This window comes from Oncorhynchus clarkii, chromosome 28, assembly GCF_045791955.1.
Source record: "Oncorhynchus clarkii lewisi isolate Uvic-CL-2024 chromosome 28, UVic_Ocla_1.0, whole genome shotgun sequence".
NCBI classification, from domain to species: Eukaryota; Metazoa; Chordata; class Actinopteri; order Salmoniformes; family Salmonidae; genus Oncorhynchus; species Oncorhynchus clarkii.
In genome coordinates this window covers 32,143,654-32,162,249 of record NC_092174.1, presented here as the reverse complement: position 1 = coordinate 32,162,249, position 18,596 = coordinate 32,143,654, and the positions used below count along the sequence as shown (strand labels likewise).

At 43.0% G+C, this 18,596-nt stretch overlaps 2 protein-coding genes across 4 annotated transcripts; one reads left to right on the top strand and one right to left on the bottom strand.

The window, feature by feature from the left end:
- The first annotated feature begins 2,451 nt into the window (after positions 1-2,451).
- On the top strand, positions 2,452-17,720 carry LOC139386996 (nectin-4-like). 3 transcript variants are annotated; one of them, XM_071132931.1, is made up of 12 exons: positions 2,463-2,889; positions 3,026-3,138; positions 4,783-4,980; positions 5,160-5,327; positions 5,573-5,851; positions 5,939-6,056; positions 13,667-13,818; positions 14,032-14,197; positions 14,436-14,511; positions 14,626-14,688; positions 14,801-15,013; positions 15,136-17,720. In XM_071132931.1, exons 2-12 carry the CDS (start codon positions 3,075-3,077, stop codon positions 15,433-15,435), a joined length of 1,797 nt encoding a protein of 598 aa, XP_070989032.1. In that variant the 5' UTR covers positions 2,463-2,889; positions 3,026-3,074; the 3' UTR covers positions 15,436-17,720. The 3 variants fall into 3 exon arrangements, with proteins under 3 accessions (XP_070989031.1, XP_070989032.1, XP_070989033.1); XM_071132930.1 differs by having other exon boundaries at positions 2,452-3,138; XM_071132932.1 differs by having other exon boundaries at positions 2,463-3,138; positions 4,786-4,980.
- Positions 15,792-18,596, bottom strand: LOC139386997 (zinc finger protein 436-like). Its single transcript, XM_071132933.1, has 2 exons — positions 18,238-18,596; positions 15,792-17,082 (listed from the first exon to the last, which is right to left on the bottom strand). Exons 1-2 carry the CDS (start codon positions 18,515-18,517, stop codon positions 16,139-16,141), a joined length of 1,224 nt encoding a protein of 407 aa, XP_070989034.1. The 5' UTR covers positions 18,518-18,596; the 3' UTR covers positions 15,792-16,138.

The following is an 18,596-nucleotide window of genomic DNA, read 5'->3' as shown; positions in this document are numbered from 1 at the left end:
CAACTGGGTACTGGACTTCCTGACGGGCCGCCCCCAGGTGGTGAGGGTAGGCAACAACATCTCCTCCCCGCTGATCCTCAACACTGGGGCCCCACAAGGGTGCGTTCTGAGCCCTCTCCTGTACTCCCTGTTCACCCACGACTGCGTGGCCACTGCGTGGCCTCCAACTCAATCATCAAGTTTGCGGACGACACAACAGTGGTAGGCTTGATTACCAACAACGACGAGACGGCCTACAGGGAGGAGGTGAGGGCCCTCGGAGTGTGGTGTCAGGAAAATAACCTCACACTCAACGTCAACAAAACTAAGGAGATGATTGTGGACTTCAGGAAACAGCAGAGGGAACACATCCACATCGATGGAACAGTAGTGGAGAGGGTAGCAAGTTTTAAGTTCCTCGGCATACACATCACAGACAAACTGAATTGGTCCACTCACACAGACAGGATCGTGAAGAAGGCGCAGCAGCGCCTCTTCAACCTCAGGAGGCTGAAGAAATTCGGCTTGTCACCAAAAGCACTCACAAACTTCTACAGATGCACAATCGAGAGCATCCTGGCGGGTTGTATCACCGCCTGGTATGGCAACTGCACCGCCCTCAACCGTAAGGCTCTCCAGAGGGTAGTGAGGTCTGCACAACGCATCACCGGGGGCAAACTACCTGCCCTCCAGGACACCTACACCACCCGATGTCACAGGAAGGCCATTAAGATCATCAAGGACATCAACCACCCGAGCCACTGCCTGTTCACCCCGCTATCATCCAGAAGGCGAGGTCAGTACAGGTGCATCAAAGCTGGGACCGAGAGACTGAAAAACAGCTTCTATCTCAAGGCCATCAGACTGTTAAACAGCCACCACTAACACTGAGTGGCTGCTGCCAACACACTGACACTGACTCAACTCCAGCCACTTTAATAATGGGAATTGATGGGAAATGATGTAAATATATCACTAGCCACTTTAAACAATGCTACCTTATATAATGTTAATTACCCTACATTATTCATCTCATATGCATACGTATATACTGTACTCTATATCATCGACTGTATCCTTATGTAATACATGTATCACTAGCCACTTTAAACTATGCCACTTTGTTTACATACTCATCTCATTTGTACATACTGTACTCGATACCATCTACTGTATCTTGCCTATGCTGCTCTGTACCATCACTCATTCATATATCCTTATGTACATATTCTTTATCCCCTTACACTGTGTACAAGACAGTAGTTTTGGAATTGTTAGTTAGATTACTTGTTATTACTGCATTGTCGGAACTAGAAGCACAAGCATTTCGCTACACTCGCATTAACATCTGCTAACCATGTGTATGTGACAAATAAAATTTGATTTGATTTGATTTGATTTGATTTGGCTGTATGCCGTGGCAGAGCCAAGGTGAAATTCCCTTTTGATGTTATTGTTTCCATCAATACGAGCCGAATCAACAACCTCTGGTTGAAAGTATTGAAGTTTACAGTTAGCCATTGTTATGTAAATGGTGCTGAAAAGTACACAGGGCCTTGCCTTGGCTCCAAGATAGAGCTGGTCCGACAGAGCCATGGCCCAGTGAGATACGGGTGCCGGCCCAGGTAGATAGAAACAGATAAGTCTGAGACTTTTGGGTAAAACACTGGGGTACATCCTCATTGGAAATGAGGCACAAGTGTCTCCAAGTCTACAATATCTCATGCAACACCATTATTTACATACACAAATAACTGGTCATGGAACTGTATTCAAAACAAATTCAAAACAATAACCACTTCAATAGTTAAATAAAGGTTCAAATAAAAAAATATATAAATAAAATAATAGAGAAACGGCAATATGCAAGATTTAATCTCCACAGTAACATGAACTCACAAGACCAAAAGCACAATAACATTCTAGTCCTGGTAGTAAAATACATGTCAGTATGTTCACTTTTTCAAAATGGTCTTGGTCTGAAACAGGAATGACAAATGTAGACCTTATATCATGTATTTTTGTAACAACAGCATCCTCCTTTCTTATTTTCAAGGGGCAGAACAACAGATTCGATCTTGCCACCTTTCGGTTACTAGTCCAACGCTCTAACCACTAGGCTACCTGCCGCCCCCTTGTGAATACCCATAATTAATATCAAACAAAAAACATCTACAATTCCGGGCCAATATATGACTGTAGACCTCGGTAAGAGTGAAAGTGACCAATTAGACGTCAACGTTACTTATTGAAATGAGATTTTATCTGATTCAATAGTAATTTCCATTAATCTGGCCAAATACGTTTAGATTTAAATACGACTAGAGCCATTTGAGAATAGACCACTTATAAATTAGGTGTACAGTATTGTGCATTGCATTGTGTCAAATAAAATAATTCACTGTTGTATGGTCAGACTTAAAAGACAAAAAAGGAGGCTACTTTACGTTGTATGATAATTAGGGGGTGGAGAGAGACGCAGGCAGTAAAATATGTATTCAACAATGGAATGCAAAAGCTTGAGCAAAGTGTAAATTCGAGACATTTAACAGAAGAATGTTAGTCTTGTGTAGGCTAATGACTTAATCTAATTATTTTCTGATGTTGTAGAGCAAGTAGTGTTACCCGATTGTCTGGTGTTTTGCAACTGTTCGAGTTGGAATTAACATTTTACCTCGTGCGTCAGGTAGGCTACGGACTACGAATACCTGGAGAGTGAGCGAAAGAAATGTTTGAAAAGTAAACCGAAAAGTTGGGACCTTTTTTTCTTGTTACTGAATATTTGGAATGTAGTTATACTGTAGAAAATGTGTACACAATGTGTGTGCTACTGTAAATAAATCGAGCAGCTTTGGTTTGATTGGCAAGACCTACGAAGAGACACGAACACCTGACGCACAGTCCACCGCCGTAAGCTTGTCTACAAATGTTTCTCCAAATAGGCTACTCCAATGGCAACACTTTACTCTCATGTTTTTAATAATAATGAGATTACGAAAATGCATTATTTCATACCATTTTGAAGCTTGTTGTTCAACTTGGATAGATTTTGGAACTCCCTAAGATTGATATTGGGAGTGCCACTGAATCAAGGGATGGAGTTACCTGTCCCGGGCCAGAGCCAGTGGGGCACAGCGTGGTTGGTGCTATGGGCATTTGGTAAGATTTGGGAATGTTTATTAGATTTTTTTTCTTTAAAAAAATACAAATGTGAAGCCTAATTGTATTGTGTATATCTGGGTATGTATGTTTGTTGCATACCTGACACTATAAGGAAAGGGAGTGGTGACAAGTACTGATCGGCATCATAGAAATGTACTAGGGTAACATTCTTTGGAAAACAAAGTGCAGGCTACTTCCTTGCTGTTATCTTTTTGTTTTGATTAGTAGTGAGTGTTTCAACAAACACATTTTTGTAGCATGTGTAGGCCTATACCTGTGTTTAAAAGTAAGCTTCCTGTGTGGTGCACTCTGTTAGTGTGTTAATATAGGCCTTAGCATAACTGCCAAACTGAGGTGTGATAAAGGTCAATGAATGCCACGAACAGGAAAAGCAAGTAACACAGCTTTGTGGCACTAACGACCTCTGTCTGAGGCCCTGTGTGCGCCTGTCTGTTTCTCCCGTTTGTAAAATAGGTCACAACAAGTCCCTTTTTGTGTTCACTAGAAATAAGTGTGAGCCTGTGTGTGAGTTTGTTTGCATTCCTCTGTGGGTCTGTGTCCTTGTTCTTGTGTGGTTGAAATGAACGGAATGACTCGTATACAGGTAACATGCCAAAATAAAGGAAACACTTGGATAAATGAGAGATACAAAATATATTGAAAGCTGGTGCTTCCACAGGTGTGGTTCCTGAGTTAATTAATCAAGTTGCCTATTATTTTGGCCACCATGGCTAGAAGAAAAGATGTATATTTATTTAACTAGACAAGTCAGTTAAGAACAAATGTTTATCTTACATTGACGGCCTACCCCGGCAAAACCCTCCCCTAACCCCAGATGATGCTGGGACTATTATGCACTGCCCTATGGGACTCCCGATCACGGCCGGTTGTGATACAGCCCAGAATCAAACCAGGGTCTGTAATGACACCTCTAGCAGACCGCTGTGCCATTCTGGAGCCTTAAGATCTCAGTGACTTTCAAAGAATGGGCTCAAAGGAGCATAGGGTCGTGGAATAGGGGCCTGAGGGCACACAGTCTGTGAATGTATTGTAATGTTTTTAAAATGGTATAATCTGCCTTAATTTTTCTGGACCCCAGGAAGAGTACTCTGCCAGGGGATCCATAATAAATACAAATAGGGGGTTAGAAGTGTGTGTGTGTGTGTGTGTGTGTCTCGGTCACCAAATCTCAACCCAATTGAACACTTGTGGGAGATTCTGGAGTGTCCCTTGAGACTGCGACTCCACCACCATCAACAAAACATGATATAGATTTTCTCGTGGAAGAAGGGTGTCGAGTTCCAGACACTTGTAGAATCTATGCCAGGGTGCATTGAAGCTGTTCTGGCAGTTTGTGTTGGGCCAACGCCCTATTAACACTTTACAGTATGTTGGTGTTTTCTTTATTTTGGCAGTTACATGTATGTGCCATGGTCTTTCAACTGCGGGTGTAATCATTAATGAGTGAAGGAATCATTAACTACAGACAGTCTATACCCACCTCAACACTTCAAAGGGCAATGTTTGCGATTCCTTGTTTGTTATAGTGATGATGCATTACTCTTTCTCCACACCGTCACTCACCCTGTTTTGCTTTCTCTAACGCACACACACACACACACATACCTCTCTCTCATACAGCAGTGTGTGTGAGGGGTGGGTTTGTGGAGCCTCCTCCATCCTTCTCCCTGCGTTCCTTGACGGAGGTTGAGACGCGGCTGCCCTGTCAGTTTCAAGTTCAGGAAGAGGAGCAGGTAGTTCAGGTCAGCTGGTTCAAGGAGCTACCTGATGGCACCAAGGAACAAATCATCACTGCCCACCTCACAGAGGGACACACAGGTTGGTGCATCATGCCCTCACCAACTCACACAGAGTAGACGACCATCTTAACCACTTAGTCACTCAATCACTATAATCATAATGTTGTTTTCTTGCATTTGTCTGCAAGGATTGTAATGTTTACCAGGAATAAATCTGTCTTTGTCTCTCTGTTTGTCTTTCTGTCTTATGTCTGTCAGAGTTTGGGCGATACTCTGGGAGAGTGAGGTTTGAGAGCAGTAGCCCCACAGTGGACTCTGCCCTGCTCATCATGAACACGGAGGAGTCTTATGAGGGGAAATACACCTGTCACATCAGTACATTCCCCTATGGGAACTTTGAGAGGCAGCTGTCACTCACTGTGTGGAGTAAGACTAATTACTTTCACCATCCTCTTCATCATAGTTGTAAACCATGTGACTATTTTCATTGTTATACTCATCATAGTCATTTCCTGTTAATAACCCCACATTTGACTTGATTAGTTGGAGTCAACCACTGAAGGAAATATCTGTTCTGGCTGACCAAAGCCTTACTTACGCACTCAATTTACCTGCACAACATGGAATCTCATATAGCCTGGCCCTGCCCCTCTACCTCCCTTCCCCCCCAGCCCTACCAATCTCCTCTCTGGACCCAGTGGTTCTGGAGGAGGGCCAGTCCTTCCGCATAGCTGCCTCCTGCCGCTCCGTGGCCCGTCCTCCACCTCGACTGACCTGGGATACGGATCTCCCTGGTCAGAACCAGACCCGCAGCTCCGAGGGCGGGGCCGTGTCCACCCACTTCTCCCTGCACCCCCTGAGGAGTATGAACGGCATGCGGCTGGACTGCCTTGTCTGGCACCCTGCTCTGGAGCAACCCCGGAGGATCAGTAACCGCCTGGTGGTGCAATGTGAGTTTACCCTCAGCTGTCACTGTGGTGGGATAGTATAATTAAATGGCCATGCTTGGATTAAAGTGACAAAGTTTATGTTGACAGTTCCCCCAGATGCAGCTGTCACCGGCTATAATGGAAACTGGTACATGGGACTGAAGGGAGCTGAACTCAAGTGTGAGACTGGAGGAAACCCCAAACCACAGAGCTTCACCTGGACCAGGTATTACCTGTCTGACTGTTTCTGTCTGTCATTATTTGCGTAATGTAACACTTTGCACTATAAAATGTACTATTCAAATATTTGCAAGAGAAACACATGCACGATAAAGTGTCAACTAGAGGAGGGTGTCTTCCTCTTTGTTCCATTCAATATGGAATAAATACATTGTCGAGTTACAGAATTAGAAAACCGATTGAAAGGGATACATTTTCACACGAGTGAGCGAGCCAGGGAGGGGAGGGAGCCATGGAGGGAGGAAGCTCTGGAGACGCCTCTTAAGCACTTAATCATAGTGCCTCGCTTTAAATATCACTCTAATACACTGTAAAACACAGGGTCTGCGCGTAATTAAAGATTCTTCTCCGAGCATTACAATAATGACAGCACACACAATTAAATACTCACTATTGCAGCATGCTAACAAATCGTGTGTCAGTTTCCGCAGAAGTTAAAAATAATTGAAGAGGCGATACTTTTCCAAAATTGCTCTAAATGTACTGTATATAGAGTATCACATTTATGGCATGTTTCTAAAACCTTAATGCATTTGAATGAAAATAAACCCTATCAGTATAATTATTGTCAAACATGTATTCAGTGTCAGATGTAATCTCTGGCTTTGATTCCATTATAAAGGATTGGTTATAAGGTGGGGCTGAGTGAGTAAGAAGAGAAATGTGAGAAGCCCCTTGTTGGGCTGAGCAGTAAAATGGCAGCCTGGCTGGCACAGTGAAACTTGGGCAACTTGAGCCCTCTCAGTGGACCTAGTTCCTGGTGGGATCAGAAACTGCCTCTCTATTATAGTTCCTGGGACGTCTGAGCTTATTCAGGGGCCTCTTAGTCTTCCTTCATATAGTAGTTGGCTCGTACCAAGCCAAGCGGCATTTGTCTATTCAGATCAATAGGAGCAGTAATTAAACTGGTTTTACAGATGAAGGCAAATTGCTGGTTTCCCTTTTGTGGTAACCCTGATGTAACAAATGTATTTAGCTAAAACACCTCACCAATGCACACTGACCTATTGTTTGGATGTAATTATAGGCTACTTCTGTGTAGCTTAGTTGACATTCCCTTCAGAGGTTTATATTCTGGTAATGTCTTGCTGAACAAAAGGCCTTAAAAATGTTTTCGTAAATAGACTTAGAACTTTTGAATTGTGTATTGATCAACCCTGTCCAATACATCTGCCTTCATGAACATAGCCGTTGTTTCATGCAGTGAGTCTGCTATTCCATTAGTCATACAGTGCATTCCGAAAGTATTCAGACCCCTTCACTTTTTCCACATTTTATTACGTTACAGCCTTATTCTAAAATTGATTAAATATATTTTCCCCCTTAATCTACACACAATGCCCCATAATGAAAAAGTTAGTTAACATTTTTTTTTTAGCAAATGTGTGTGTGTATGTATATATACAGTGGGGCAAAAAAGTATTTAGTCAGCCACCAATTGTGCAAGTTCTCCCACTTAAAAAGATGAGAGGCCTGTAATTTTCATCATAGGTACACTTCAACTATGACAGACAAAATGAAAAAAAAATCCAGAAAATCACATTGTAGGATTTTTAATGAATTTATTTGCAAATTATGGTGGAAAATAAGTATTTGGTCACCTACAAACAAGCAAGATTTCTGGCTCTCACAGACCTGTAACTTCTTCTTTAAGAGGCTCCTCTGTCCTCCACTCGTTACCAGTATTAATGGCACCTGTTTGAACTAGTTATCAGTATAAAATACACCTGTGCACCAGGCTGGGAAGACTGAATCTACAATAGGTAAGCAGCTTGGTTTGAAGAAATCAACTGTGGGAGCAATTATTAGGAAATGGAAGACATACAAGACCACTGATAATCTCCCCCGATCTGGGGCTCCACACAAGATCTCACCCCGTGGGGTCAAAATGATCACAAGAACGGTGAGCAAAAATCCCAGAACCACACGGGGGGACCTAGTGAATGACCTGCAGAGAGCTGGGACCAAAGTAACAAAGCCTACCATCAGCAACACACTACGCCGCCAGGGACTCAAATCCTGCAGTGCCAGACGTGTCTCCCTGCTTAAGCCAGTACATGTCCAGGCCTGTCTGAAGTTTGCTAGAGAGCATTTGGATGATTCAGAAGAAGATTGGGAGAATGTCATATGGTCAGATGAAACCAAAATAGAACAAAGAATGACCAATAGGACAAAGAATGCTGAGTTGCATCCAAAGAACACCATACCTATTGTGAAGCATGGGGGTGGAAACATCATGCTTTGGGGCTGTTTTTCTGCAAAGGGACCAGGACGACTGATCCGTGTAAAGGAAAGAATGAATGGGGCCATGTATCGTGAGATTTTGAGTGAAACCCTCCTTCCATCAGAAAGGGCATTGAAGATGAAACGTGGCTGGGTCTTTCAGCATGACAGTGATCCCAAACACACCCGGGCAACGAAGGAGTGGCTTCGTAAGAAGCATTTCAAGGTCCTGGAGTGGCCTAGCCAGTCTCCAGATCTCATCCCCATAGAACATCTTTGGAGGGAGTTGAAAGTCTGTGTTGCTCAGCAACAGCCCCAAAACATCAATGCTCTAGAGGAGATCTGCATGGAGGAATGGGCCAAAATACCAGCAACAGTGTGAAAACCTTGTGAAGACTTACAGAAAACGTTTGACCTCTCATTGCCAACAAAGGGTATATAACAAAGTATTGAGATAAACTTTTGTTATTGACCAAGTACTTATTTTCCACCATAATTTGCAAATAAATTCATAAAAAATCCTACAATGTGATTTTCTGCATTTTTTTCCTCATTTTGTCTGTCATAGTTGAAGTGTACCTATGATGAAAATGACAGGCCTCTCATCTTTTTAAGTGGGAGAACTTGCACAATTGGTGGCTGACTAAATACTTTTTTGCCCAACTATATAATAAAAAAGATTCTTTACATAAGTATTCAGACCCTTTGCTAGGAGCTCAGGTGCATCCTGTTTCCATTTATCATCCTTGAGATGTTTCTACAACTTGATTGGATTCCACCTGTGGTAAATTCAATTGATTGGACACGATTTGGAATGGCACACACCTGTCTAAATAAGGTCCACAGTTGACAGTGCATGTCAGAGCAAAAACCCAGCCATGTGTTCAAAGGAATTGTCCGTAGATCTCCAAGACAGGATTGTGTCTCGGCACAGCTCTGGGGAAGGGTACCAAAACGTTTCTGCAGCATTGAAGGTCCCCAAGAACACAGTGGCGTCCGTCATTCTTAAATGGATGAAGTTTGGAACCATCAAGACTCTTCCTAGAGCTGGCTGCCCGGCCAAATGGAGCAATTGGGGGAGAAAGACCTTTGTCAGGGAGGTGACCAAGAACCTAATGGTCACTCTGACAGAGCTCTAGAGTTCATCTGTGGAGATGGGAGAACCTTCCAGAAGGACAACCATCTCTGCAGCACTCCACCAATCAGGCCTTTATGGTAGAGTGGCCAGACGGAAGCCACTGCTCAGTAAAATGCACATGACGGTCTGCTTTGAGTTTGCCAAAAGGCACCTAATGGACTGTCAGACCATGAGAAACAAGATTCTCTGGTCTGATGAAACCAAGATTGTACTCTTTGGCGTGAATGCCAGGCGTCACATCTGGAGGAAACCAGGCACCGCTCATCAGCTGGCCAATGCCATCCCTAAGGTGGAGCATAAGGGTGGCAGCATCATGCTGTGGAAATGTTTTCCAACGGCAAGGACTGGGAGACTAGTCCAGGATCGAGGGAAAGATGAACAGAAAAGTACAGAGATCCTTGATGAAAACCTGATCCAGAGTGCTCAGGACCTCATACTGGGGCGACGGTTCACCATCCAACAAGACAACGACCCTAAGCACACAGTCAGCACACAGCCAAGACAATGCAGGAGTGGTTTCGGGACAAGTCTCTGAATGTCCTTGAGTGGCCCAGCCAGAGCCTGGACTTGAACCCGATCGAACATCTCTGGAGAGACCTAAAAATAGCTGTGGAGCGACACTCCCCATCCAAGCTGACCGGGCTTGAGAGGATCTGCAGAGAAGAATGGTAGAAACTCATCAAAAACAGGCGTGCCAAGCTTGTGGCTTCATACCCAAGAAGACTAAGCTGTAATCGTGCTTCAACACCTGCATTGCTTGCTGTTTGGGGTTTTAGGCTGGATTTCAGATATCAGCTGATGTACGAAGGGCTATATAAATAAATTTGATTTTGATTTAATCACTGCCAAAGGTGCTTCAACAAAGTACTGAGTAAAGGATCTGAATAGTTACATAAATGTGATATTTCAGTTTTTTGCTTGTCATTATGGGGAATTGTGTGTAGATAAAAACAACATTTTAGAATAAGGCTGTAACGCAACAAAATGTGGAAAAAGTGAAGGGCTCTGAATACTTTACGAATGCACTGTAAGTACGCTCATATATATATATATATATATATATACACAGTGCCTTGCGAAAGTATTCGGCCCCCTTGAACTTTGCGACCTTTTGCCACATTTCAGGCTTCAAACATAAAGATATAAAACTGTATTTTTTTGTGAAGAATCAACAACAAGTGGGACACAATCATGAAGTGGAACGACATTTATTGGATATTTCAAACTTTTTTAACAAATCAAAAACTGATAAATTGGGCGTGCAAAATTATTCAGCCCCCTTAAGTTAATAGTTTGTAGCGCCACCTTTTGCTGCGATTACAGCTGTGAGTCGCTTGGGGTATGTCTCTATCAGTTTTGCACATCGAGAGACTGACATTTTTTCCCATTCCTCCTTGCAAAACAGCTCGAGCTCAGTGAGGTTGGATGGAGAGCATTTGTGAACAGCAGTTTTCAGTTCTTTCCACAGATTCTCGATTGGATTCAGGTCTGGACTTTGACTTGGCCATTCTAACACCTGGATATGTTTATTTTTGAACCATTCCATTGTAGATTTTGCTTTATGTTTTGGATCATTGTCTTGTTGGAAGACAAATCTCCGTTCCAGTCTCAGGTCTTTTGCAGACTCCATCAGGTTTTCTTCCAGAATGGTCCTGTATTTGGCTCCATCCATCTTCCCATCAATTTTAACCATCTTCCCTGTCCCTGCTGAAGAAAAGACGGCCCAAACCATGATGCTACCACCACCATGTTTGACAGTGGGGATGGTGTGTTCAGCTGTGTTGCTTTTACGCCAAACATAACGTTTTGCATTGTTGCCAAAAAGTTCAATTTTGGTTTCATCTGACCAGAGCACCTTCTTCCACATGTTTGGTGTGTCTCCCAGGTGGCTTGTGGCAAACTTTAAACAACACTTTTTATGGATATCTTTAAGAAATGGCTTTCTTCTTGCCACTCTTCCATAAAGGCCAGATTTATGCAATATATGACTGACTGTTGTCCAATGGACAGAGTCTCCCACCTCAGCTGTAGATCTCTGCAGTTCATCCAGAGTGATCATGGGCCTCTTGGCTGCATCTCTGATCAGTCTTCTCCTTGTATGAGCTGAAAGTTTAGAGGGACGGCCAGGTCTTGGTAGATTTGCAGTGGTCTGATACTCCTTCCATTTCAATATTATCGCTTGCACAATGCTCCTTGGGATGTTTAAAGCTTGGGAAATCTTTTTGTATCCAAATCCGGCTTTAAACTTCTTCACAACAGTATCTCGGACCTGCCTGGTGTGTTCCTTGTTCTTCATGATGCTCTCTGCGCTTTTAACGGACCTCTGAGACTATCACAGTGCAGGTGCATTTATACGGAGACTTGATTACACACAGGTGGATTGTATTTATCATCATTAATCATTTAGGTCAACATTGGATCATTCAGAGATCCTTACTGAACTTCTGGAGAGAGTTTGCTGCACTGAAAGTAAAGGGGCTAAATAATTTTGCACGCCCAATTTTTCAGTTTTTGATTTGTTAAAAAAGTTTGAAATATCCAATAAATGTCGTTCCACTTCATGATTGTGTCCCACTTGTTGTTGATTCTTCACAAAAAAATAGTTTTATATCTTTATGTTTGAAGCCTGAAATGTGGCAAAAGGTCGCAAAGTTCATGGGGGCCGAATACTTTCGCAAGGCACTGTACATACACACATAGTTGAAATTGGAAGTTTACATGCACCTTAGCCAAATACATTTAAATTCAGTTTTCAAAACTCCTGACATTTAATCCTTGTAAAATTCCCTGTCTTAGGCCAGTTAGGATCACCACTTTATTTTAAGAATGTGAAATGTCAGAATAATAGTACAGAGAGTGATTTATTTCAGCTGTTATTTGTTTCATCACATTCCCAGTGGTTCAGAAGTTTACATACACTCAATTAGTATTTGATAGCATTGCCTTTAAATTGTTTAACTTGGGTCACACGTTTCGGGTAGCCTTCCACAAGCTTCCCACAATAAAGTGGGTGAATTTTGGCCCATTCCTCCTGACAGAGATGGTGTAACAGTCAGGTTTGTAGGCCTCTTTGCTCGCACATGCCTTTTCAGTTCTGCCCACAAATATTCTATGGGATTGAGGTCAGGGCTTTGTGATGGCCACTCCAATACCTTGACTTGTTGTCCTTAAGCCATTTTGCCACAACTTTGGAGGTATGCTTGGGGTCATTGTGCATTTAGAAGACCCATTTGCGACCAAGCTTTAACTTCCTGACTGATGTCTTGAGATGTTGCTTCAATATATCCATATAATTTTCCTACCTCATGATGCCATCTATTTTGTGAAGTGCACCAGTCCCTCCTGCAGCGAAGTACCCCCGCAACATGTTGCTGCCACCCCCGTTCATCATTGTTGGGATGGTGTTCTTCAGCAAGCCTCCCTCTTTTTCCTCCAAACATAACAATGGTCATTATGACCAAACAGTTTTATTTTTGTTTCAGACCAGAGGACATTTCTCCATGTGCAGTTGCAAACCGTAGCCTGGCTTTTTTTATGGCGGTTTTGGATCAGTGGCTTCTTCCTTGCTGAGCGGCCTTTCAGGTTATGTCGATATAGGACTCGTTTTACTGTGGATATAGATACTTTTGTACCTGTTTCCTCCAGCATCTTCACAAGGTCCTTTGCTGTTGTTCTGGGATTGATTTGCACTTTTCTCACCAAAGTACGTTCATCTCTAGGAGACAGAGCTGCTAGAGCTGCTGTAAATACTGTTATTGTGAAGTGGAAAGGTCTAGGAGCAACAACGGCTTGCCGGGAAGTGGTAGGTCACACACGCTCACAGAACGGGTCCGCAGAGTGCCGAAGCGCATAGCACTTAAAAAATTGTCTGTCCATGACTGGCCTGCACAGAGCCCTGACCTCAGCCCCATCAAACACCTTTGGGATGAATTGGAACACCTACTGCGAGCCAGGCCTAATCGCCCAACATCGTTAATGCTCATGGCTCAATTGCGCAGCAATGTTCCAACATCTAGTGGGAAGCCTTCTCAGAAGAGTGGAGGCTGTTGTAGCAGCAAAGGGAGGACCAACTCCATATTCATGCCTATGATTTTGGAATGAGATATTCGATGAGAAGGTTTCCACATACTTTTGGTCATGTAGTGCATATTAATTAGGTTACGATTACATTGTTGAGTAGCTCATTATTAATATGGGCAATCTTCTTTAATGTATGTGTTTGTCTCCATCTGCAGGGGTGGTAAGGCCCTGCCAGACGGTCTCACTGTGAATGGAGCGAGGCTTCTGTTTGGCCGAGCCCTGAGACAGAATGACACTGGAGTTTATGAATGTGTGGTGAACAACGGCATTGGGACAAGGAAAGTGGAATCAAACATCACAGTGACAGGTAATGGGCAAAGTTACTCCTGTATTTTGGGAGAACCTGGACAGCATAATATAACTTATCTCCCGCAGTGTTTGGTACCATTTGTGCAACATTGCTGCCCCCTTGTGATGATCTGAAATACCAACTTTGCTCAAATAGAAAATCTGCAACTTATCTCTATCACTGCAGTTGGTTGTTTGTTTACAATTGTGTATGTTCCCATCCCTCCCATAGAGAAAATTCACAGTGTGCAGGAAACCACTGTTGACACTCTAGTGATGATCATTATAGTTGTGGCTGCTGGGGTTTTGGTCATCGTCATGATCATCATCATCATTTTAGTCAACCGATACCACAGGCGCAAAAACAGAAAATTAGAGATGGAGCTTAGCGAAAGAACGTGAGTTGATTTCCACAATACTTTGCTCCCCCTTTCCATTTTAGTCATTTAACAGATTATGTTATCCAGAGTGATTTACAGGAGCAATTAGGATTAAGTGCCTTGCTCAAGGGCACATCTGCAATTGTTCACCTAGTTGGCTCTGGGATTCTGACCAGCAACCTTTTGGTTACTTGCCCAATGCTCTTAACCCCTATCCTCAAATCCCCTTCAGTTTGACATTCTCTGTCTTTCACAGGTTAAAAATCAACACACTCTCCAGACAGGACTCCTCCCGGAGACTCAACTCTGTCAGCACAGACCCCAGAGGACAGGTACTCAGTACTTTACATACTCAACTGAAAATTGGAGCAAAATAGATTATCAGTTAGTATCTACTTGTGAATGACTGTGATACCCCAAATAATTCTCTCTACTTTTCACACAAGAATGAAGACTGTACACTACTCAGACTAGACAGTAGAATGAAAAACAGCCTAATGTCCCTTGAGGTAAGTCCATAAAATATTTTTTAGCAATATTCTACATTTACAACATGTCCACTATCAAATATTTTTTTCATTGATGTTTAATCTATGGCATTATTTGGATCCTTCCTTTTAGGACCGTCCCATCTACATAGGCAGTGAATCATCTCTGGGTGGGAGGCGGGGGACTGTTGGAGAGGGGGATGTGGACTACCTAGGCCGCCCTGTCCTGTACCAGTCTAGCTGGCATGAGGGCAGAGAGAGTATGAGGGGCGCGGAGATGGAGGGAGAGAGGGAAGAGCGCAGACGAAGGGTGGAGTCGTACCTGAAGAGAAGCAATATGTCCCTGGTGTGTATTTGTTTGATCAAGGAAGAGTATGCGTAAAAGTTTAAATGCACATAGGCCTGTGAGTTATTACAAAATAAACTGTTTTTCTCAATGCCTTGCAATATATGGTCTCAATTTTGCAGGACTCTGGCCTTCCTTCCTCCCTTGTCCCCATCAAGCCCCAGGACCAGGATGGCAGTGTGGGGCCCACAGACATCCCCCCAATGCTCAGTGACCTGTGTGGCCAGAGGGAGGGGGTGACCAAAGGGGAAGACTGGGGCCACAGACGGGCAGTGCTGGAGGTTGATGAGGCAGACTGTGACACCAGTTCTTACCAGATCTCAGAGGCGCTCTCCAACCACTTCCACTACAGCAACGGGTTCCTGCGGCCCAAACCACACTCCAACGCCATCCTCCTACACCCCAGAGGACAGATCATCTAGACATGAGGCTTGGCTGAAAAGGGAACTGCACTCAGCTCAACCCTAACCTAGTGGTCATTATACAGAAGTGAGGGTTTGGCAACATGCTCACATTCATTGCCATTTGTCTTTTCTTTTTTTATCAGCATTGTCTTCTTGTATGTCCTATGTAAACAACATTTACTAGCCTAAGTAGAGAATGGACAAGATTGCACCATCACTTTGTATCAACTATAAACCCAGTCTTGTGTAAGCACTCAGTTGTGACTGTGCTATCATTTTCGCTAACCTTATAGTTCGGATATCCAAATATATCCTGACCTTGTGAGTTAGTTATTTTCATGTTAATTTCAACAACAAATCAAAAGGGCTCAAAGTTGGATAATTCAGATTTTTATTCATACAAATGTATGCATTGACAAAAGCATGTCCATTGTAGTGTTAGTCTGGCATAGGTCTACAAAAACCTAAAGATGATGGAGATCCTCCTCTTAAGCGTTCCTTAAAAGGTTACAAGCAGGAAGCTGTAAACCTGCAACTCTGATCCCTCACTACAGTATATAAGCACCACTAGTGCAACAGTTGTGGTAGGGTCTCACTGCTCTCACTTTATAGAATGGGAAGACAAAAGTAACACACTGCTGCTTTCTGCAAGTGTCTTGATGGTCTTATCAACTCTGTTCTCAGTCATTAGAAAATGTTGTTCTACAATGCTCTTAGTTGTCTAGTCATGGTGATAACGATCAGTAGACAGTTTGGTTTGTTGTGAGGCCCTGTGTACTCGCTGGTGTCTGCGGAGATTACTCTGCTGAGCGAAACACCTCCCACACGTGACACAGCTGTACGGTTTCTCTCCCGTATGAATCCGCTGATGCATCTCCAGGTGACCAAACCGGTCAAAGCTCTTTCCACAGAAGGAGCAAACAAACCACTTCTCTCTTGCTGGGGTTCTCCTTGGGGATACCTTTGCTGAGTTGAAACCATTTGAACTATTTGGGGCAAGTGAGAATACGTTGTTTAGCCAAACATTGGAATATCCTGCACCCTCATTGGCTAGTGTTTGTTTGTCTGATGGCACTCTGGTAGTTGTCCCATCCTGGGTTCTCTCTGGGTGCATGGTTTCTCTGTGCTGTCCTGGCTGTGCCTGAGCCAAATCTGTAGGGGTCCTTCTGTCATTCCAAACAGACTGTGCTCGCATCTCTTCTTTCATAACTCTGTTAATGTCACCCATCTCGGACGATGGACCGCTACTGAGACCCTCCACTGCACTTTGAATGAGCTGTATGTCTGTATCTTGATCCAGTGGATATTGTTCTGTGCACTTATGGTAATCTGGACCCTCCGAGTCACAGTTGTGCTCTGTTAAAGACTCCCAGAGCTGACTCTCTCTCTCATCCACAGCAAACTCAGTTTCCTCATGATCTGATCTCTCGGTGCCATGTTCACTTACTGATGTATGTAGTGAAATGACATCATACTCTTCCTGCTCAGTCTTCACGAACTCTAGTCCACTATCCTTCTCTCTGTGGCCTGACCTGTTCTGTTCAAGTCCCTCTACTTCTTCTGCAGGTGGCTGTGGTCTATTTTGATGCAGTTGGTCGTCTTTCTCTCTGGCGTTCTGCTCAAATGAAGTCCTTTCACCAGGATCCTCATCACATCCTTTGGACCCTGAAAGGGAAGGTTTACAGGAACTGTCAGTATGTAATGTTTTTTTAAATAAAAATGATATTTTACTTTATCTATACAGGGTGGGTCACCATTGAGACCAGGGTCTAATTAAGGGTGCCTTGTGAACAAGAACATACAAAATGTAAGAATAATCAAAACAAACAACTCTCACATATCACCTCCCTTAAACTCTATCTAAACTGTCCAATGAAGACCGGTGAGTCCAATTTCAATGTGGCCTGAAGGCTATTCCATGAGCTGGGGGCATAAAAACTAAATGCATTTTCCCCCAGGTCAATGTAGACCTGCGGGACCTCCGGAACTAGCCAGTCCATAGAGCGGGTCTGAAAATTGCTGTATCTCCAATTAACACATGAGCTGAGGTAGTGGGGGAGTCTGAAGAACCGCTTTATATACAAAAAGTAGCCAATGCTGGGCTCTTCTGGTAATCAGACTCCCAGCCAACAGAACTATATAAAATGCAGTGGTTTGTACAAAAATTATCACAGTGCTGAGTGAGACGATCTAAAAGGTTTTAAAACAGAGGCTGCTGCATGCATGTAGATTATATCACCATAATCAAGTACTGGGAGAAGCATTGCTTGAACAATCTTCTACTTTCCAAAGTGAGACTGGTTTCTTTTATAGAAATAAATCCTATCTTAATTCTCATCTTTTGTCAGTTTTCAGTGCGTTTTAAGAGTATCATCAATCCAAATACCTAAGTACTTAAAATGGGGAACTTGCTCAATTTGGGCTCCCGTCAATGTGCAAATATGCAGGTCCTCACGAGTCAACATTACGAGATCTACATAACAACAAACTTGGTTATATTAGCATTTAGCACTAGTTTAAGATAAGTAGGCCATTTTTGAGTTGAGTCAAAACCATGCTTTAGGTCATGGATGACCTGCTGTACTGAGTGTGCACATGAGTAAATAACTATCTGCATAGAGATTAATGTTACAGATTTTTAAATACCAAAATTGAGAGCACTGCAATAGCAACCCATTATCTACACTAGTTAGGCATTGAGAAATAATTGCCATTGTTAATACTGTATATTTTTTAAGAATTGACCCTTGAGTTGAGATGGACAGCAACACATTTCAGATAGGTCTAGCTAGCTAGTACAGTAAACCGGAGCTGGCTCACCCTGCTCTGTTCTGCTGGAAGACGAAGAGCATGTGGAAGAACAGCCTGCTTCTCGCGCTTTGGACCTTGTCGTTTGCCGTTCGTTCTCCATAAACAATAATTTGATTTTTAAGGCTTCTATTTCATTTTCTCTTCTGCACATTTCCAAGCGTAAAACAGCAAACCCATCATCGAATAATTTACTTATTTCTGCCACCGCAGTTTTGGACAACACATCCATAACGGAGGTTAATTTGGTCTGAAAAGTAACATAATTTGTCATATTCTCCTGGAATAACATTTTATCTGACTAGTGTTATGTTTCTACAGATATTAAATCTGAAAAAAAAAAGAAATAGTAATAGATGCTCTGCTTTGTT